Source organism: Lonchura striata, chromosome 2, assembly GCF_050655825.1.
Source record: "Lonchura striata isolate lonStrDom1 chromosome 2, ASM5065582v1, whole genome shotgun sequence".
Classification (NCBI taxonomy): domain Eukaryota; kingdom Metazoa; phylum Chordata; class Aves; order Passeriformes; family Estrildidae; genus Lonchura; species Lonchura striata.
Genome location: NC_140704.1, coordinates 33622133 through 33644734, shown reverse-complemented (window position 1 = coordinate 33644734; position 22602 = coordinate 33622133). Strand labels below are relative to the sequence as shown.

Here is a 22602-nt window from a genome sequence, read left to right as displayed (position 1 = left end):
GATGAAACTTGTTTTTATGTAATGGACCAAATTCACTGTTGCAGTAAGGTGAAAAATTAAATCACTCAGGCTTTTGCCTGTTTGATTACCAAGTTGAAAAATTGTAGTCGTGTCATAAGCTGTGGTTTTGAGATCTTTCTGAATCACAAGATACTCTGTGTTTGTGGGAGTTGTGCAGTGGAACCTATACATTAATACACACCTATGTTAATAACATTCATGTTTTTCTGAAGTCAAAGCATGACTGGTAAAGCTGGCTTTATGCATGAGTGAGAGCATTTCACTTTCTTTTCACTGGAGGAATTTTCAGCCTGGCAGCAATAGGAGTATAATAACTGCCAGCTGCTCACTTGGCACAAGAGTGCCTAGAACCAAGAGGAAGAGCCCAGTACATTATCCATATAATTTACTTTTCTCTAAGATGAAGGTTTAGGCCTCATAAATATTTTGATCTGGTCTTTCATGGCTTTTGTACACATCAGTCTGGAAATATACATGTGGGGCATAACTTGGAGATTTTATTTTGGAGTACATTGGAGTAATTCCCACCAATAGGGAAGAGCTAGGAAGGAAAATTATTGTGGGAGATTCTTTTGTGAGTGGGTGGTCAAGAATGAAGGAAAACCTGTAAGGTTAACAGATGGACTTCCCTTATTTTATACCATCTATTGGGCATGCAAGATTATCATCTCCCTGAATACTGGATAGTTTTGAACTGGTCTTCACATCAAAAGAATAAAGTTGAAGACATTAATTGTGAGGCAGAAGCTCTGGAATAGAAATGAGACCTTTTTATATCCTTAACTCTGTGGTTGCCCACCACTCTCAGGTCAGTGACACAGCAGAAATTAGGTCTGAAAGAGTAAACAAAAGCAGTCATTGTGCCTTTCTCTATGTATAAACCCACATAGCTGCAAGCCACAGAGCATTTATTACTCACAATGCCACTTTTCTCTTGGGTGTTTAAAATCGCTTAAAAAACTACAGTGTACCAAATGAGAAACCAGGGAAGACTACAATCCTTTTAACATCTTTATTTCTAAATCATTTAATCATATCTGGAAACAAACCATACAGTGCTAGGAAGGCATGGTGATCTCTGGTGGTCTCATTTTGAGAGAGACGTTTTGCTCTGATCTTGTAGTGAGCTTCACCATACATTTCTCCTGAACAGGCATTGAGACACCCAAGAAATGTTGTACCAGTAGGTGCTATCTGCATCCCCAGAATGGAAGCTTCTTGCATCTCCACATTTAATTTCTTACAGTAGACAGTCTCCAGTGAAATTACAGATAACTGGAATTCAGGCCATTTCACCTGCATCCATGAGGGAAGGAGAAAATTCTCCTTGTCATGAAGACATCCTGGGCCATGCATGGGAGTATAACTTGGGAAATTCTGAGCTCTAAAGGAGTATGTGATTTGAAGCATGTGTCTTAATTTGCTTTATAGTTCTTTTCTTAAAATACATAGTAATGCTTTCTTTCTTGGTAGGATTCCTCTGTCTTAGATTCTTTATAGACAGAGCTGTCTTATTCAAAGTCTCATGCTCCAGTCAGCTAATGAACCTCTGATTTCAGCTGCTGGTGTAATGTAACCAAATGCTGCTTTACTGTAATGAAGTATAGTAAATATACTATAATGCTGCTTTAGTGATGCTTTTTTATGAGATTTATGTCAAACCTGAAGTATTTCAAGTGGATGGGGAAGCAATAATCTGATTTAAAAGCAACTGCAAGAAGCAACTTACTATGTAAATTCCATACTTTCTGCTGGGAGTTTCTACATCTAGCAGTTGCGGTTCACTCTAAATCCTGTTTGAGATGTGGACAAAAGGGTACAGAAATGAAAAAAATGGAAGAAAGATAGATAATGCAACTTAGAAGTTTCCCATGTAGAATATCAGCAGTAACTGTAAGGAAATGTGACTGATTCTCTCCTCTTGCTTCCCCATGTTGTTTTTGTTGTAGCACTGGGACGACAGTATATCCATGTTTGTGCCTTCTTCCTGCCACATATGCACAACACCTGTGGTTCATGAGAATCTGGGAGGAGGTGGTGCTTTCCTTTATGCTTTTCATTCTACTTATTCTCCCCCCTTCCTTCTGAAGGTACAGGGCAATGAAAGAAGGAATTTAACCAGATTTATGTTTTTTCTTTCTTGTACAGCTGTATGTGTTGTGGGATATTACAATTGGGTCTGTTTCTACTGCCCTTTGACTAAAGTTCCATCATATTTTTCGGTTCCCAGGCTTCTCTGAAGGAAGGATAATAACATACATATGATCTCTTTCTGCTTCAGCTACTTACAGATTGTAAGTGGCAATGGGGCTGACCAGCTGCAGTTTGTTTTTTGGAGTTACTGCCTCAGTTGCTCTGAGGAATAGAAGAAGAAATGGCTTCTCTACAGGTTAAGAATGAGAGTAGGATTTCTTTCTGTAGTGGCAGCAGACAGTGAAACACTCTGTTTCCATGCATGTTCTTTTCCTTTTCAAGGAAAAGCTTTCAGTGCCCTGTTCAAAATAAATGTCGTTACAGAAAATTCCATCACCAAATTTATCCTGACTTGTCTCAGCAGAAGTAGCAAAATTGAGAGTGGAATTTTGATTCTATGAAGTAGTCAGTTCAGATGACAGAATAACAACACCAGGGACTCCCCAGAGTATGTGTTTCTCTGGTGCTGTGTTGTCCCATTTGATTTGACTGTTCACTAAATGATCACTGGCCAGGTTTCCTCATCAAAACCTAAAATCATACAAACAATATTGGGTAAAGTTAGATCTAAATGGCAGTTGAAATTCTTAAATTGTAGAATTTAAGAGTGAGCTGCTTTTGTTTGTTTACTTAGGTTTTATGTCTTCCTCATCTGTGAGGTTGCATTGTTCTAAGATGAACCCTACTGGATGAGGTAGAGTTGTAAGTGTTGCACACTGATGCCTCCCAATGACCAATATAAAGCAGCAACCGGATCTGTATTTGTAAAAATATTTGTACAAAATATTTGTAAAAACTCTTCACCTCCCCCACTTATAATACCATGATTGCATCACCTTTTAAAGTAACTGTTAAACATATCACATTCCAGCCATCAAGTGTCTTTGTTTTTAATTCCCATTTAAAGTTGGACTATGGTTGCATATTACCAAGCAAAGGGAGGACAGCTGTATCACTTTAAAATGCATGTTGATTCTGCTTTTGTATTTTTAACACAATAGTCAGAAATCCATAGAAGCTAAAATAGAGATTAGTATACTCCTAATCTTTAAAAAGTAATATTAATTAAAAAATGAAGTGGAAATATCAATGTCAGTAAAATTTTTATCTACTGTCTTTTGGTGTCAAACAAAAGACTTTGTAGTCTAAAGAGCTGGTTGTATTATTTAAATAACATCTTCTCATTTTGAGTATTTTCAAATCAGCTTTAAAAATCAGCATTTTCTGCATGTTCCTGTATCTTTCTTGTCTTTTTCCTGTCATAACTGTATTTAAATAAGGCTACCATAAAACAACTCATTTGTGAACACTGAATTAAAAAAAAATATTTTAAAGAACAACCTAAAAAACCAGACAGTGCTTGGTTCAAGATCAGACCACTGATCTTTCGCCCAAACTACATAATTTAAAATGGTATTTTTAGCACAGAATTTGTCTGCTAATATCAGTCCTTTTCTCTATGTTTATATTGATAGAACATAATGAGATTACATATATTCTGATGAATAATGGCTGCCTTGTAAACTTGCCACCTACCTACAGTGACTCTTATGAATATTTGATGATAATAAGTAGTAGGAACTTCGCTGTGTTGCTTACATGCACTTAAAAAACCTAGCAGCACAGGAGTACCTTTTGTTCTGCTTTTTTGCTTGGGGTAAGCAGTATGATATTTATATTATTATTAAATATTCGATGTGTCTTAGCATATTCTTGTTCTTAATATAGGAGTTCTATTTAAATCATCATTCTGTTGTTTTAGGAGGAAAAGGTTGAAAGATGTAAGACACAATTTTTAACATTTAAAGTTGTATATTAAGATGAGGCAGGGTTGAGTGATCAGTCTTACACTTCTATGAATTAGCAGTTGAGAAAAAGGAAAAAATGCAGTGAGCTATACTCACCATTTTGCAGATGCAGACATATTGTACAAGGTGTCTAAAATTAGTGTCTGTAGGTCAACAGTTTTGTAAACCTCTGTACAATGTCTTTGGTTTATCCATTATCACTGTGCAAATACTATAGGCAGTAGTTTTAGTAGTTTTGTGTCATATATTGTAAATTGGGCAAAATCTGTCAGCAACAGGCAGCACCTTTTATTGTCTCTTCATCTGGTTAATTTTTTTTGTAGATGTGTAATAGAGAATCTTCACCTTGTATGCTGTTTCAAGGTATTTTGGTGTGAAGCTGGTATCAAAAATCACATTTCTGATTTGTGTTCAATTGAGATTCTTGAGTGTGATTCTCCTATTTGAACATTTGAAAACAGCACTCATTTTACAGACTATGTTTGAAATAGTTCCTGTATTTTGTTTGAAACAGTTGCTGTATTTTGTTTGATTATATACTTTTCCTTCTGAGACTTGCAAGGCCTCTTATGCAGCTATATTTTTTCCTTACTCAATTGGTGAGGACAACAGCAACAGCTCTGAGATTGATAGGTAGATGTTTCAGTTACTTAAAATATCTGGCATAATAGTTAGTAGATATTTTTTTTTCAGTAGCTCTTTCATATTGAGTGTGTAAAAGCCATAATTTTATTAATGCTCCTATAGCAGTTGTCTTGAAAACCAGTGCTTTACAGAATTTGTTTATCTTTCAGGGAATCAGTTTCCTCCTGTTGCAGCTCAGGATCTTCAGTTTGTTCTGAAGGCTGGATACCTGGAAAAACGTAGAAAAGGTAAGTCTAGCTATTTTTTGTGAAAGTGCATATTTAATGTCTGGAAAGTCTATATGTCTGTATTTGATGTTATACATGTGAACAACTTTTTATAGGAGTGATAAATAAAATGAGAAGGAGATGGAACATTGAAGCATTATTATGCAAAAGAAGCATAGCACATAATTGCTTCTATAGTAGTATTGAAAGAAAATCCTATTTATTTACTAACAAAATCATGCTGTGAAAGTCCAGTCAGCCGTAATTCAGAGACTTTCAGATATTTTTGGAGAAAACATTCGGCAAGTATGTACAAGTAGCATATGTTGACTTCATGTTTCAGTGAGCATCAAGATTTATTTTCCTTCAAGAGGGCAAATATTGATCTCAGCTTTGGTTCAGTCAATATTTACCTTGATTCAATAAATCTTATATTGTCACTTTAATACCCACTTAATGCTGCGATAACTCTAGGAAATATTTAGGAAGTTGTTCATTATTTCCTTATATTTAATATTACACATGACTTCACTCTTTATGTGATTTCAAATTCTTTTTTGTTTTCTTAACAGCAATTTTTATTTCTAATATTCTTCTCAGTGCCATGCATTTCATTAGTTTCCTTTCCTTAGTGTCTTTTCCTAGCTCCTCCTCCCTCTTACCTCACCCTTGAAAAGAAGTAACACATTTTTGTTCAATAATGGCGTAAACCTATATAACACATGTTGTATTAATTTCAGACCACAGTTTTCTTGGCTTTGAATGGCAGAAACGTTGGTGTGCTATCAGCAAGACTGTCTTCTATTATTATGGAAGCGACAAAGGTACAATTATTAAAGCAATGATGTTTTAATGCACAAAATGATATGAAAGATTTATTGGAAACTGTGAATCAAGGGTAATTTTAAGAAATGGAGTGAAACTTTTAAAAGAAAGTTCTTGTCTTTTAAATAATTCTTGGACAGTGCTGTGAATTTTTAAAATGTGTAAATATTCATCAGAACCTGTCAGGGTCTTCTAAAGCAGAGAAACTGAGGAAAAAAAATTAAGTTTCTTTTAAAGCTACTTTGTTTGCTAATAACAGCTGGCTGTTCAGTTTGATAGTATGCTGGTACTCAACTGTTTTGCTGGATAGAAAATGTTCTTTCTCATCAAATAGGTTGTTAATTTGAAAACATCTTCTAGTAATTATACCTTCCAAGTTCTTTAGAGATGGTTCTATCCAGGAATATATTAATCTAAAAGCTGCATAGTGGAGTTCTTTGTTTCTTTTTATAGTTTATGCTCTGGAAAAGCTAGAAATTAAGTAATGTGTATAACTGAAGTCAGCAATGGAAACTAAAGCCAACTTCTGAAGGCGACTTTTGAATTTAAATGGCCAGTTTGGAAAGAATCTGGCATAAATGTTGTAATATTACTTTGAATTTTTGAAATTGGCAGTCAAATAAAATATATTTAAATTCTGTGCCATGTGTATTTGATGTTTAAGGGTAAAAAAATGGTACATAATTATATCTGAGTAAATTTTGAAGTAATGTCTTCCCCTCCAACACCCCCTACCCCCCAAAAAAAATTCCAAGGCAAACTTTCCACTGAAGTTTTTTTTCTTCTTCTTTTTGTCTTTTTATTTTTGAGATTACTGCAGGTAGTTACTATGTCATTTTTTTTTATTCAAAGACTAATATAATTTTCTCCAGTTTGTTTCATTCCTTGGTACACTGACACATTTAAGCTTGTCGTCTCTTTAAAACACAAGAAATAAAGAGTCTAATTGTAAGTCCAGTTTTCATTTTGCTAGTTTCATCATGTCCTCTTTTCAGTTTTGATAGCGTATCTGCTAAATGTTGCTTTTTCTTCTATACTCTTTTATTGGGATTTACAGGTTGATCAGGCTTCACAAACATGAAAAATCTTTGTTTAAAAATTTTGAGGAGATCTAGCATGGTACTGATTTAGATTTGTCAGAACTGATTAATTTCTTTCTCTGGAAAATGATCATGTGCTGTTTGTTTATATATATATATAGTTATACATTGCCTGGTACTTTAAAAATAACAATTTTTTTTCTGAATATATTGCTAGTTCATAAAGATTGTTCTTGATTATAAAATCTTTGTATTTTTGTCTGCTTTTTTCTTAGAAAAGCAAAAGGCTTGATATTTTCCTTTTGGTTGTACTAATGATTATTTATGCTTTCTAGCATATGGTCTTTGTATTAAGGCAGGCATGTTGCCCACCTGGTCTTTGTCCTTTTTTTTTCCCCCTTCTTTTGCAAAAACCTGATTATCAAGTTCGTGTTGCAATTTTTAATACCTGTATTGAAAGTTGAGATGCATGGAAATACGTTCCCTAACACTCAGAAGATTGGTGTCATCTTAGGAATATTTTGTGGGATCTCTTTCATTTATGAATCTATAGAGAAGTTTTTTTTTGGCTAATGCATTTAGAGCTTTTGTAGGCTGTTTGTTTGGGGAAGGTCCTCCTAACCATAACCTAATGATGTGGGAGGGGCACATGGTGCACTGGAACTTTGTGGAATCACAGAATCATTAAGGTTGGAAAAGACCTCTAAGATCATTGAATCCAACCATTAATGCAGCACTGCCAGGCCCACCACTCAACCCTGTCCTAAGTGCTACATTTACACGTGTAGTAAATACCTCCAGGGATGGTGGCTCCACCAGTTCCCTGCACAGCCTATTCCAATACATGACAACTCTTTCAGTGAAAAAAAAAAATTGCCTAATACCCAATCTAAACTTTCTCTGGTGCAACTTGAGGCTATTTCTTCTTGTACTATCACTTGTTACTTGGAAGAAGAGACTCACCCCCACCTCATTACAACCTCTTTTCACGTAGTTGTAGAGAGCATGGCATGGTTGGACTCCAAACAGTAATTCATGGAGGAAGCAAATCAGATGCACAAATTTCTGCCATTCCTCCATTGGATTGCTGCTTGTAATGCAGAAAAACTCGTTAAACATGGAATTAAAAAAGTTTTTTCTAGACTAGTCAGAGGTACTGTCTTCAGGCCTGTGATGCCATTGTATATAAAAGTGCCTTTGCAGTGCAGAAGCAATTCACTGTCATTGTGCAGAAACTGGACACCAGCCATGGCAGGCTAGAACGCTGTTAGAAGTGAGCTGTCACCCAAATGGTTGTGAGGGTATGTGCTGCAGTTCATCACGCTGCTCAGCTGCAGAGTGTCAGCATGGATGAGGTGTGTGATGAGGCAATCCTGAGCAGCTCTGGCATTTACTGCAATTGTTTTCACTCCCACTGTTGTGGCCAGCAGTGGTACCTGCTGTAGTACGCTCTTGTGCTGGAGGCCTCCTTCTTTTACTCTGACTCTTGATGCTGTACCAGATAACTTGGATCATGTGGAAATTCAGAATGTGTTCTTACCCTCCACAGAACGCCTCTAAAGTGTGTGTCTGGTGGCTTTGTGCAAACTGTGAACCTGTGGTGAGGATTCCACATGTACTCAGTCCTGCTGCCTGTGTTGCTTTAAATGGGTGATGGGCTGCTAGTGCCTCTGTGTCGGGGGGAGTAATACAGAGAGGCAGCAGGGATTTCTGCATCTATCTTGGCTCGCTTTGAACTGTGTCTGGTTTTAAAACCAGACCACAGGTGAATAAACTGTGAGAACTATTTGTGTCTGCAGCGATGTGTCTTTTGTTGACCAAAGTTTGATTTTCATGTTTAAGTGTGGAAATGTAACTGAGTGGTTAATATGAGACTATAGGATGCCTTTTTGTTATTTGTACAGATTTGTTGTTTCCAAAACAGTTTTAGTTCTTCTAACTAAACTTCCCTCCTTTCTGCATTGGGAATGCAAGAAGTGTGGAAGTGTATAAAGCTCACAAACATGTAAGGAAGAGTTTCAGAATCATTTACTCTAAGCTGAATGGGGAAAAAGTGAGGCCTAGTCTGAGATAAATAGTGCAAGTTAAAGCCTGTGAAATACAGTAAATGGCTATGTGTTTGTGTGTGTGTTCACCTAAACAACTCCAAGCATGTCTTCAACAGTTGTGATGCCTGCAGGCCAGCGTATGTCTTATTTCCCTGTTTTCTTCTCCATTTGGTGTAGCATTGGGTAGTGAAACAATGTAATTTATCCCAGGGAGATATAGATGGGTCTAAGTGAGTCACCTGCATTTTTTTCTCTTGATCACTGATAAATGGAGTAGATGGAGAAACAAGGCGTAAAGGTTTGAGCTTATCACGTCAGAAACAGGTGTTGTGGGAAGCACGTGTGTATTTATGCCTGTGCTGTGGTATCAGTGCCAGATTGTGGCCCACAGCATTGCAGAGGAATGTGTTCAAATGTTAGAACTGGGTGGGATTTTGAGACGTTTGCCTGGTGCTCCTTTTCATAGTCTTTCCTTCCATAAATCTTGTATAGTCCTCTCTTTTATTTTCTTCCAAGCAGTTGCACCCTGAATTGAGTACCCTGGTTCCCTATCATTTTTCTATATGATCTCTGGCTGTTCCTGTGTCCTCAGACACTGAGATAGTATGGATAACCTTTCAAACCTCAAAGTGCCTGTGAATAAGGAAAGTTAATTTGTTGCTTTATAAATGATTGAATTAATGGCTTCATTACTTCTTTCTCACTAGGCCACAATGTTATATGCCCTTCTGTCTCAGCAAACTGGAGAGATCAGCTAAATGTTTAGCAAGACAGTAATGGATAATGTTATGGTAATTTTTCCTCTGCTAATGGGCACTAAAAATTTATTTTCATTTTTATAACTTGAAAATGGTATCTGCCTGCCCACCAGTAATATGATGTTAAAGAGGGGTATAATTCAGGGGCTTTTGAAAAAGTCCGGATTTTTTTTTGGGGGGGGGGGTTTGGGTTTTTTTTTAAATTTCTTTAGTTTTAACATGGACATGATAGTTTTGGATTTCTCTGAATAATAAGCTAGTGATGACCAGGCCAGTGGTGAACTACTTCTATTTGGGCAGAAAAGGGAATTGTGCATGCTCAACAGGATTTTGTTGTAGCAGGATGATGGCAACCACAGACCCTATCTCATGTGTACTGGGTCTTCTGCTGTGAGACTGTTAAATTCAGACCTTAACTTGTTGTTACTAATATGTTATTTAAAGAATAGCTACTGGGTATAAGCAAACAGAATATGAACAATTCAGTGTCCTAAATAACTTCCTCAATTTCTAAAATATTTTACAATTTCAGTTTCTCAGAGGACTAGATTAAAGGAAAGAAGAAGAAGAAAAAAAAGTTGATTACATTTCAGATCTGCTGTCTTAAAGGGAAGAACTTCTGTGTGTTCATTTGCCCAAAGCAGGAAAAGGAGTTACCATTTTGGAGATACTTACACTGAACTATTTTTTGATAGCAAACATCCTGCACATGAAAAAGCATGTGAAACTACATTTAGCATGAAGCCATGTAAACTGTAAAATCTTACAGGCTCCTAATATCAAGATGAAGAGAGTTAAATTATAAATTCTAATAGTATCTATAAATACTCTATCACTCTCTGAAATCTTTCTGTTTGCCTTTGTTCCTTATGACTTTTTCTGTAACTTCTTTCCTTTCTACTATCCTAGTCCTCTCTGTTCTTCAGAATGCACTAATTCTTTTTACATGTGCTAATAATATGAGCACATTGCCTTAGGCCTCAAATTTACAACCCAGTAATTTCAAGATCTCATTGAAGGTTTACCCTTCTTTGTTTTAAATGTTCCCATGGACTTAGTTATGCAAGGTTACTTCAAAACACTTTTTCTCTGCTTCCCTTGAGACTCTCTTTACCAATATAATATTGGCCCTGTTTCTGTTAACAACATTTAACTGTTTTTAGGATGTATGAAATTTATATGTGAGAGAAATCTATTCAGATCTGAATTTTCTCTATGTTAAATTTAAACCTCCATATTTATTTATCTTAAATTTCTGTGTACTAGCTTTGGGATTTTTTTTCTCAGTACTTAGTGCCTGACTCTCCCTTCTTCTATACTTTTTTATGATTTTAAATTCCTGTTGCAAAATGATCTACACAGAACCAGGATTATTTTTCGGTTCTGTGCCTGACATGGGAAGAAGGGGAGAGAGGAGATTGAGCAGATGAGAGCAAAGGACAGCTTATGTTGAAATGAGATTTGGCTTCATTGTGGAACAAGTTATGCTTGATGATGTTCACCGTCCTTTTTATTTTTACAAGACTGGTATTACACTTTTTGCATTTCTATTTTATGTTTTCCTGGGACAGCTGAAGGGTTTTCTGTCAATGAATTGGAATGACAGTTTTTTTCTTGAGAAAATAACAGACAGCAAAAATGTTATTGCTCTTCAGAGAAGTGTGTTCCATCAGCATATGTCTCCCTAATTCTTCCCAAATATGCTGTATTTGTATTCCTGCCTAAGCAAAACTCTGGCTCTGATCTGTAATGTAAATGTGTTTCTTGAAGCTAATGTGGACTAAAAACTAATATAATATCTAATTTTAAGTCTCCAAGTAAAATCTTTAAGTCTTCAAAGCTTTTTAATATCAGAAACTGTTTAATTCTCCTTAAAACACAATCTCCAGAAAATATTTCTGATGCAAACAATTTAACTGGTGATGTGAAAGGCCACAGGAGTTGCTATGGCCCTAGCTTCAAGGGCATCTTGAAACCGAAAGCCCAGGTCTGTCCAAACCCATTTAGCTGCAAGCCTGTGCCAAGCAGTGAAGCAAGGTGATTGTTGAGTCTGATGATCCCAGGATGGCTCTGCCTTCAAGCTATTCTGCTTGTCCAGGCAGCTGCTGTGGGTCATGGTTTGCTCCGTGGTGATCAGGTGATGGTCTGATCCTTTTCAGTTGGTCTCCAGTCCTAATTGAAAGGTGTATTCTGCAAGAGCAAATGGCATTTGTAGATCTCCATAGTTTGTCACCATGAGAGCAGGCAACTGAGCTATAGCTGGCCTGTGTTCTACCATTCTGTATTTCTGGAGCCATTTCTCAGGACACGCTGAATCTTATCTCTGGCTTGCTGCCACAGGGAGTGTAAATTCATACTGAGTCTTTCAACTTTAACAGGTTCTGAGTCAGGGATGTGAAGTACCTCATTGTCTTAGAATTTCCTCATTTGCACCACACTGTACTTTATTCAGAGGTTACTGCTAAGACAATTGAAAGTAAAAGCAACAATGCTAAGTCTAGTCTATTGCTATAATGGTCATTGAAAGACTATAATAGCAAAGGATGGATATATATATATTTGGTGGTGTAGACAGGTAATTTTCATTAGCACCAAAATAGTGTGTTCAGAGAGATAAGACAAAAACAGTATAAACAGAAAAACAATCAAATGGGATATGGATGTCGTGCACCATCCCCTTCCAAAGTACAGCATCTTTGTGGTTTAACTGCAATGCTTTTTGAAAGAACCAGTGCCAGTGCAAAGATCATTTGAGATTAGCTCTGTAAAAGTGTATTACCATAAAAGGGATCATCCATGTCACATAGAAGCAGTCTCAGAAATAATCCAAGAGAGTAAATTTGAATACTTGTCTCATTTTTATCTTGACAAAATGTTTTTACCTTTTGAACCTGATATTTGTTTATTCTGCCTGCGTGCTCCTATCTTCTAGGGTTTTGATAAACCTCCAGCATGGGAGAGTGAGAAATTAATGTGTTTAACTTCATCTTCTCCCTGAGGTCACAAGGGAGGGAACAATAACAGTCCTAGGCAGAAATGAATTTCATTAAAAGAAACCTAGTTAACCTATTGCAAGTTATTATTTCTAATATCTACCTTGGTGTGATTTCATGAATTTTGTATGTGTGTGCTGTTTGAAATAGAGGTGGAGGATTGATCAAATATAAAATACTAGTTCTATATTATTAGTACTTATTTAAGAAAGACTAAAACTTATTGTGGGGGAAGGGACTGGAAGTGAAAATAGAATGGTGCCCCAGATTTTCTCATATGACTGTGTTATTGGGTATTTGCTTGCCCTGGGTGAGAGTTCATAAAAAGGTGGAAGGACAGAGAATGTGTCTATGTGCATATAAGATTACTAGAAAGAGTATTTGACTGATGACTGCCCTTATGTCCATTTATGTTCACATTGCTTTGTTAGCCAATTTTTACCCTCTCAGGAGTGGAAACAGATTTTCTTTCCTATTAAATTTCCAGAAATATGACAAAAGTTTGTTGAAAACAATAGTTTTCCTATTCTATCTACTGTAGAAGTTTTCTCCTTTTGTTGACAAGTATAAGCAATTGATGCTCAATTTGCAGCTAAGTTCTATTCAGCAATACTTAAAGTAGTTTTGCTGCTGTGCCTGGTGCTTATTGCTAATTAATGCTTTTCTCTTCTGTGTAAAAAAACCCCCCACACTAAATGTCTTTTTTTTGATATGCAACTGCACTTTGTTCTTTGCCTGTGCAAAATGTGAAATACGATGCCAGTCTTCACTTGAATGTGATTTCACTTGCACTGTGATTTGCAGAAATTGCAAAACTTAATTACTTTTACATTGTGGTTTGTTTTTAATATTTGCCAAAATATGCCAGAGCACATAAAATCTGATGTAGAATTTGGTTTGAAGGGCTCAAAAGGAGTGCACAGGTCTGCTTGCACATGCAGTGTATTTAATGTCAGATCTGTTGTAAGTGATACTTTTATAAACCAGAACCTTTGAAAAGTAGAATTGTCTTTAAAACAACCACATGGCTGTACCTAATAAACTGTGGTAGGGCTCAGTACTTTTATGAGCTAATTAAACATTTGCTGTTTTGAGAGAAATACTTTTGGAATGAACACAGACACACACACACCTGAATTTATAACAAAATTAATTCTGTATTTTTGCCATGTTGAAAGGAGGCACATCTGGGAGTGGATGGGAGAATTTGAAAATCAGCTTTTCCAATTGCTTAAAAAGAAGCTTGAATTTTATTTTTTGAGTGAAGTGGTTAGTTTAGGAGGGAGCTCAGCAAGTTCTGAGCTAGACAGGTTTTCCCATTGGTTTACTGAACCTGAAAGAGACACTGATTTATAGGAAACGTGTCTTGCAAGTTCCAGTTCTTGGCTTTCCCTAGATACAAGTGTCATAACATGCACTTCTTACTAAATAAGACCACCATCTGCAAACATCCCCCTGTGGACTTCCTTAGGCATCCTACAGAAAAATGTACTTTTGGGTACATCTTCCCTTAAAATGAAGCTTTATCTCCAGAAGCATCACTTAATCATTTTGCTAAAAACCTACATGTTCTTTGTAAAATTCATGAAATAGAAAACAAAATCTGAATAAACGATAACCTGCTGAACCACTTACATTCACTGTTGTAAATGAAGCTCTAACTTTGTTTTTTATCTCCAACAGACAAACAACAGAAAGGTGAATTTGCCTTAGAGGGCTACACCATCAGAATGAATAATAGCCTTCGGAAGGATGCAAAGAAAGATTGTTGTTTTGAAATCTCTGCTCCAGATAAACGCATTTATCAGGTTGGACTTTTTTATGTTGACTTGAAATTTAATTGACAAAGCTGTTACAATTCCAGTTACTGAATTAACATTTCAGTGGAACAACTGTCACTGATATCTTAATGAAAAAAGGAAAACCGTGCTTGCATATATTGTATTTTCATATATTAGGAAAAAAAAATCTGATTAAATGTGTGTATGTACATGTTCAAATATTATCTTTTTGGTCGAGCAAGGAAATCTATCATCTTTATCTATTGGTCATTTCAATATTAGCATTTTAATATCTGTTGTATAGTGTGTCTCTGTGATTTCTTCGATGAATTAAATAGTAAAAAAAAATTAAAATATGTATCAGTGTTAAATACATATTGTATTGGTCATGGCTTTTCAAGAAAACCTACAAAAAGGCACATATCAGCTGTGCAATTCAGAGATCTATCAGCCAGACATCAATATGGAATGTAAGTTTAATAAGTTTTAAATATCTGAGATTGCGGTTGAAAGCCAGTTAATTAAGCTGTCAGGTAGTGTGTTGGAGTCTGACAAGAACATTTTTAAGAAAACTGTACCCAGCAGTCTAAAGAAATTCATGGGTGTCTTCTAATTGTCAAGGGCAAATTTTGTTCATCAGTTCTGGCTTTGACATTGATGAAGAGAAGCAGCTTTTTTCTGCACAGCTGCCAGCTGCTGATCAGAGTTTCAAATCCATCATCCTCTCCTTCAATTACGTAAATTTGTCAAAATTAGCTGTACATTATAAGAAGCATCCTTGCAAGAAAAGTACCAGAAGACATGAAAAGAATTGCTAATGGTTTCTTGAGGAAGTGATGGGAATGTTACATTCCCTCTTTTTTATTGCTAATGAAATTGTTGTTGTGTTTTTGACATTACTGCTAGTAGTTATTAATAAGCATTTAATAGTTTACAGCTGCCACTCCCAAAGAAGCAGAGGAATGGATACAGCAAGTCCAATTTGTAATTCAAGGTAAGCCAGCCAGTAGAGCAGTTGCCTTTATTGCCAATCTTGCTTACTGACAGTAGTTCTATCCATTTACTTACCTGTCATGTTAGTACCTGTAGGATTCCCACATATCCAAATTTTGAGTAGCAAGTCCTAGTTTTCAATTGTATTACAGCTTTTATATTACTTTTCTCTTTCTTCAAGATTTTTTATTGAAAGCTGTCCTTTATACAAGCTCCTTTCTTACCCCTTGAACAGTGTAAAAAAATAAGCAGAATGTACAGGAAGGAGCAGGTCATGGAAGAATTGTTTTCATTTTGCATAAATTTCTGCTTAGGCAATATTTTCAACTAAATGTTAACTTTCTAAACTGCTGTTACCTAGATACGGGATCTAATGCTATTCCTGAGGAGGAGGAATATGATGATGTTGGACAAGCGAACAGTGAACCAATAGATGATAGCATTTATGAAGAAGTTAAAGGTATTGTTGAATTCTTTCTAACTTTGTGACTTTGGTTCAATTTGTCTTCTCTACTTCCAGTTTGATAACTCTGAGTGGCTTAAAGAAACTGAGTAAAGTAACATGATGAACAATATACTTTTAGATTTCAGATTTTGCTGTGACATTGGAAAAAGAATGTCTTCAGTTTGGGGTGAGAAAGGTTTTCTATAGCAGGGACATCAAAGTAGCACAGAATGTGTAAAAGTGAACTCAGGGGACCTTCAGCTCATTAACATTTTCTGGTATGCAATTTTTTTAAATTAAAAAATTGAAAAGCCTTACAGCTTTTTCCAGCAGCATGCCCATTATTTTTTTCTTTATTCATTTTGGCATTTGTATTGAGCAGAAGTTCTCTGTCATTCCAAATGTTACCATCTTCTGCCTAATACATGGTGTTACAATCCTGCAAGAAAGCAACGTGTTTGTTTGAAAAGACTCTGGAAATGAACTGCAAAGAAAGCAATATGAGTGTTGACATTGTTCTGTTTCATCTTTTCCAGCATGGCTGTGATGATACAGAAATTTTTTACTGTGGACTTTCCAATGTGGTCAAATGACTATGGCTCTAAATGTTCAACTGCATCTGTCAGATGGCAAAACGAAACAAAAAGAGCTTGGCAAAAGTTCTTGATTATAGCCATTCAAGTACTAGGAGAAAGTTTGCTGTTCTTTATTAAATTTTAGGAAGTTGTGAAAAAAATTAGTTTTTCAGTTATCATTAGTTAGCAAGTGATACTTTGAAGTTATAAATAATCACTTTGTATGAAATAAAGTTCTATACCCCTTGCTGTTTGGAGCAGTACAATTATCAGCAATAATTTGAGAGGCAAAATTAGTTGTTTCATGTGATGCTGACTAGCTTTCTGCATCTATTAGGTAAAATTTCATGACCACTAGAAAAAAAGAACATTTTACACTTTGTCTCTTTGTCTTGATTTTCAATTTCAGGTAATTTCAGTGAATAAAGGGTGAAAAAACCAAGTGTCTAGTGAAAATGAATATCATAAAAGTATAAGATATAAAATAATATATCTTTAGGAGCTGTTTTTTTTTTAGTTGTTCCATATCTTTGAATTGTACCTAGATCACTTCAACACACAATGCATGTTCTGCTGAAGTGATGCAGGGTGTCATGCATGCTGAAAAACTCTCTGCAGTGAATATAAAAACTACATTACTGGGCTTAATCTTATAGCTACAAGATACATCCAAACCATATTACAGTGCTTTTTGGATGCTGAGGTTCTTACAGAAAGTGGTCCTGTATGCTTGCTTATGCATTTGTTAAAGAAGCTATATATCCTGGGATAAATTACTATTTTTTTTGAGCTTCAGTTACCTTACCTGTTCATTTGAATGTCAGATAGTAAGTAGATCTGGAGCAGTAATACATAATATACTGGGAGAAGGCATTGGTTAATACAGACTTTGAGTTCATTGCTTGGGGTTCTGTCTTCTGTGAATTGCTTCCTTGGTGTGATTCTGTAGGAATTTAGAGTATTTTCATTTACATCCCATTTTTATGACAGTTTTCTCATTTTTTATGACAGTTTTATGACATTTTTTTTCAGCTGTTATCTCCTAATGTGGCTAATAAACCTGAAATGTAGCAACATCACAAAGAAAAGGTAGTTCAAGAAATTTAGCTTCACTTTTTAGTTAAATTAATTTATTTCCCTGTGATCTTAGAGTGTGCTTCATTTTCATGTTATCAAGTCCTTCATCTCATGCTTTTTCCATCTCATCCATTTGAATTGCAAACTTCTCAGGAAAGACTATTTTACCTTTTACAGTGGAGCTTTTCGTTTTGATTCTGATGTGTTGACATAATTAAATTAAATAAAGCATAAGTTTGCAACAGATTTTAGGTGATTATTTAGTCCTTTTATCTTCCATAAATGTGCTTTAATAATCACATGCTTAAATGGAATTACAGACTTGTGGCTCTGAGGCCCTAGAGCAGTCCTTTTCTTCTTAATCCATATCATATTGAAGCATGTTAGATGAAATGCTGGTTGACTAACCTCACAGGAGTAGGCCTTATTTGTTTCTTGTGTAGCTGTTCATCTAAACTTGATGGTAAAAGAGTGCACTCCAGTTTGGTTTGTCTCCTTTAATTAGACCTGATTGGTTGCATTTAATTACAGTTGGCTGTCCTTTCTGTTTTCCCAGGTAAGTGAATTACGCTTTCTTCCTTTCATGGTCAAAGGGTGGAGCATCATTATCCCTGCTGCTACCTGGCATAATAATATAGAACAAATAGGAAATCTGGAATGCCTGTTAAGAACACAAAAAAAAATTATTTGTACAGCTGCAAAGCTATGCTAAGATCTGGAATGCACAAGGCAAACATGCTAGATCCTTGTGAAGAGGGACAAGAAATTAATCTCCATTTTCTTTTTCTCCTCAAAGGATATTTGTGTTACAGGATTCTAATCCTCTGTTTTCACAGATCCACTAGCTTTATAAATATTGAATTTCAGGTGCACAACTCATTGTACTGTGTTATCATTTATTTGGTTATAATTTGCATTTTCTCAAGTAAGTAAAATTTTGCATTTCTATGGTTTTCCAGTGGTTTTTATGGCAGCATTTCAGAAGGAAATGAAACCAGTTCAGTTGATAATATTTGGTTTGGTATTTGAATAAAGAGTTTTTGGATTAAAAAAAGCATATTGAAAGCTTTGTATGGTTTTGAAAATAGGGAAATTTTGAGAACTGTGACAGTAATCTGGACTGACACTGTATTCTCTAGCTGTCTCATTGCTTAGCTATTTTTTTTTCTCCTGCTTGTGTCAGGAGACAGTGTAGATGAATTTTCCAGGCAGAGCTGAATAGGTTCAAACCAGTGTCCAGAATGCCAAGAGACTATTAGCCTAAAGCATAGATTTCAGTGGTATACACTATGTACTGTCTGCTGGCAGGTTGATAGTTGGGAGGGGTACAAAGAGATGTAGGAAATTTAATCTTTTGATCTGTAAAGTCACTTTCTTCTTTAATAGCCCATATAAATTAATATTTACCATGAAAAGATAATTTTCATGGTTTTCAGTATTAGTCAGTGTTTTACTGTGGTTATTCAGGTAAAGTAAAAAAAAACTACAGAACTTTCAAAGAATTCCCAACTTGTAAAACTTCCCTTGGAAGATTCTTCAGGAAAAGAAATCTTTACACTGTCTTCAGCCAACCAGGCTTTAGTCTCTTTCGTTTTTAATCATGGAGGAAAACTTGGCTAAGCAAAATTAAAAACCTTGTTAGTAAAGGACCATTTTTCTTAATTAGCTATTTATTTTCTACTTTAGTCACTATATATAATTTTTCAGTCCACAGCTGAATGTTACAAGCTGTATCATAGCTTCTGAAACTGTCGTATTAAATAATTCTGTGTTCTGGGTGGAGCTAAGTTGATGCATAGAGTTTATATCTTTGTGGTATTTTAAACAATGGAGTTGTCCTTGTCATAAAACAGAACATGTGCCAGCTTTAAAGTTGTTCCCATCTGTTGCAGCCCTTGAAGACAGAATTTTTTTATTAACTTGAGGATTCAGTGACATAGTTTTAAGGGCCTTCAGTATTGTCTTCTGTGGTTTCACATCTGTGTGAAGCACATACCCAAACCTGCAATGTCAACTACTGCCTACCCCTTAATCCTGTCTTCAAACTCAGCTTAGTTTGTGTGCTGTCTACCACATTCTGGCCCAGCAGGAAAAAAGAGGTGTTAATCTAAGCTAACACCTTAGTTTCCAGTTTTGTGTCGGCTTTTTTATTTTGTTCTCTTTCTCCTCACAAACTTGCATTATAGCCATACTTTCCATGGTATGCAGTATAATTTCCATTAAAATTATTCTAAAGATAAATTTTGATTCTTATTTTGGTGGTGCTTATTTGCTGCACAAAAGTTAAACTCCCTTACAGAGCTCTTACAGAACAAATAAGGTTGGAAATCACGAAGCAATGTAATGTGAAACAAGACTGGCATTGGGGCTTTATGTCATGGCTTCTTAGCCTGTCTATAACACAGAGAACTTTAAGGTGAAAAAAAGGAAAGGATGGTGAAATTCAGTGCTGTGGTGATCTCCAGCTAATATTACTTGCATCAGTTCTTAGTTTTCGGTAAATTAAATTTGAGGATTGATTCAGTCTCTAATTGGGCACAGGATAATGGGAATGGAAACCTGGTGTTTGTCTTTCGATTCTTGTTATCAATCCTCTGCCAAACTGTTTGGTCAAACCCAGGTTTCTGGGCAATAATTGTGTTTTGCAGTGTAGTTGGAAGCTTAGGTAGGGAAACTGTAACTAAGGCAAAGCTCAGGGAAAGGTAAGAAGTGTTTTAACTTTCATGCAATGAGAAGTGTGCTGTGCAAAGAAACACTTCCATTTGTTTACTTATTTTAAACAAAGCATTTTGAATAGTTAAATTATATTGATGTTGTTTCAGAACATTTCTGATATTGAATATGAAGGTAGAGAATGAACATCCTGTTTCTTTCTTATGGTTGTATCTTTAAGCAGCTTTCATGATTTGTTTTCTTACAGTATACTGCTGCAGTTAGGCAGCATAACAATACCATCTTCATCCTTTCTTCTTGCTGGACTGCTACAGTTTTGAAGAATCAATTTCTTTTATGATGTGGTAATCTTTTGATGAGCATGAGGGTGAGGGAGGGAAAAGAACATGTTCTCTGATTTACCTCTTCTTGGAAAGAAGGAGATAATGTATGTAGTGGAGTTGGAGTGTAAGTTCCATCTGTCAGTCATGAACACTCATGGCATATATTTGTTTTCAAGATACAATGCCATATGTATTGACTTCTTGACACTAGAAGTAAAGATTTCAGAGCACTGCGTTAATGAAAATTCTTTTTAGGACACCTTTGCTTCTTATAGCATAGTCAGGGTATGTGGGCCAGAACCCAGTGTTTGGTGCCAAGCAGTCCCAGGTGTGCATTACAGCTATACAATCAGTTCTTAAAACCAGTAGGCTGAAAGAAACTGTTAATTGGTCCTTGCAAACCAGAGGAGTAGATTTAAGTCAGCAGAGACATGGGTGATTATGGAGTCTGAGATGTTACCTGTGATCATTGCTGCTAAGTCATTATATTATATTATATATCTTGGCATATGGTCCAAATTCCTCGCGGTGTTTATTGCGTGCCTTCAGTAATTACAAAATTCTTTAGTTCTTGTCCAGAAGTTGTATATAATGTGGATGTGCTATCGTATTTTTTTTCCACAGAAAGAATTCTAAGTGCTTTTAATTAGCAAATGATTTCAAAGTATAAAATATAAGTAGGGTCAGGAATAATTGAAAAGTTTTGTGTAAGATCAGCATTCTTGAGGACAGTACTAAAGATAAGTTTTCAAAGTAATGTCTGAAAGTTTTTTTGAATAATTTCCATGAAAATGCCTTTCAGATTCAAGAACACAACAATGGACTTTTTTCCTTTTAAAACAGTGAGGATTCTACAATTTTTTTTTTCAAAAAAATTGAATCTCAGAGTTCTTAAGAAGTATTTTTCACTTGATTAGCCATTATATTATTGTATAAACGGAGTATTTTTGCACATGCTATCTTGCTAATAGGTAGAATACCAGAATAAGGACAAGGAGGTGCTACAGGGTGCTTACTCAGCTGTAATTCAAAAAGCAATTAAAGTAATACAAGAGCAGTGAAAAGCAGATGTGAATTACTTTTTAGTGTAGAGAGTAATAAAGGAAGAAATTTATTTTTTAGGTCCAAGGCGTGTTGTTTTGTTGTCTTGATCACTGGGATTTGGAATCTGCTAAGTGTCAGACATGGAAATGATTGAAAAACAATCTCTTTTAACTGGATATTGTTGAATCCCAGCAGCTTTGATGAAATGGAGCCATGTTGGAATTCTGTCGCTCTTGAGTTTTATGGCAATACCCTTATGGGATTTATATATGCCTTGAAGTTATCCTTCAGCTAGTACTAAATGCTCACAGAGACATGAGTTATGAACCCAGACAAATATTTAAAGACATTGCATCCACAAGGTGGTTAGGAACTTGATACGTGGACCTCAGCTTTTGCCTGCAACAAGTGCTTGGGCATTATCTTCAGTTACTGTAATTCTACATCTAAAGAGGGAGCCCTTCTTTCCATTGATGTTGGGTGTCAGTGATGGAAGAGGAGGTAAGACAATCTGGTGTAGCTGAAAAGAATGAGATGTCCATTGAGTGGGAAGTGGCAGGTCTTTGTGAGGAGAAATAAGGTTCACAGGCTCTTCTGCATTTCTTTTAAAGTGAATATAAAGTGGCCGTCTGTGAACAACAGTTGGCCCATAGCTGTCAGAAAGCCGACTGTCCATGGTGCAATTCATCCCTGCTCCCTCATCACACACTTCTGCAAAAGTGATGAGGCCAGTAAAAGTGGAACAATAACTGAGCATTCATATTTAGTCTGATTTGCATGTGAGAGGTATATTGATTGAGTGGACTCAGAGTGGGTTTTCCCACTGATACACTCTTAAAATCATGTTCTTTATTTATATTTTATTGAATTATATACCTCTGCTGCAAAAAATTTGGTCAGTTGTGAGATTCAAAGCAGTCAATTACAGTATCTAGAATAAATGGAAAGTGTGTGCTATTAAGGATAGCTATTTGTTCTCCTCTCTTGGAACTGCATGAGAAACTTCATAGTTTCAGGCTACACAGATTTCAGAGTTTACAGGTGGAGGAAATAGAAGTGATTTTCCTGATGTTGTGGTCAACTGTTAGAAGACATCGAAGGTGTTCATGTAGGAAAGGCTGTGTTTATCAAAGTCTCATGTTAACAAATGCTGG

The 22602-nt window shown here is 35.8% G+C and overlaps 1 protein-coding gene across 2 annotated transcripts in view; it reads left to right on the top strand.

Moving 5' to 3' along the window:
- Nucleotides 1-22602, top strand: part of SKAP2 (src kinase associated phosphoprotein 2) — a 118682-nt gene that overhangs the window by 63572 nt on the left and 32508 nt on the right. For both annotated transcript variants that reach the window (XM_021538198.4, XM_085568245.1), the window contains exons 5-9: nt 4817-4894; nt 5614-5697; nt 14221-14345; nt 15249-15312; nt 15673-15771. In XM_021538198.4, the coding sequence (XP_021393873.2) occupies nt 4817-4894; nt 5614-5697; nt 14221-14345; nt 15249-15312; nt 15673-15771 (450 nt within the window). The remainder of the gene's footprint in view (nt 1-4816; nt 4895-5613; nt 5698-14220; nt 14346-15248; nt 15313-15672; nt 15772-22602) is intronic.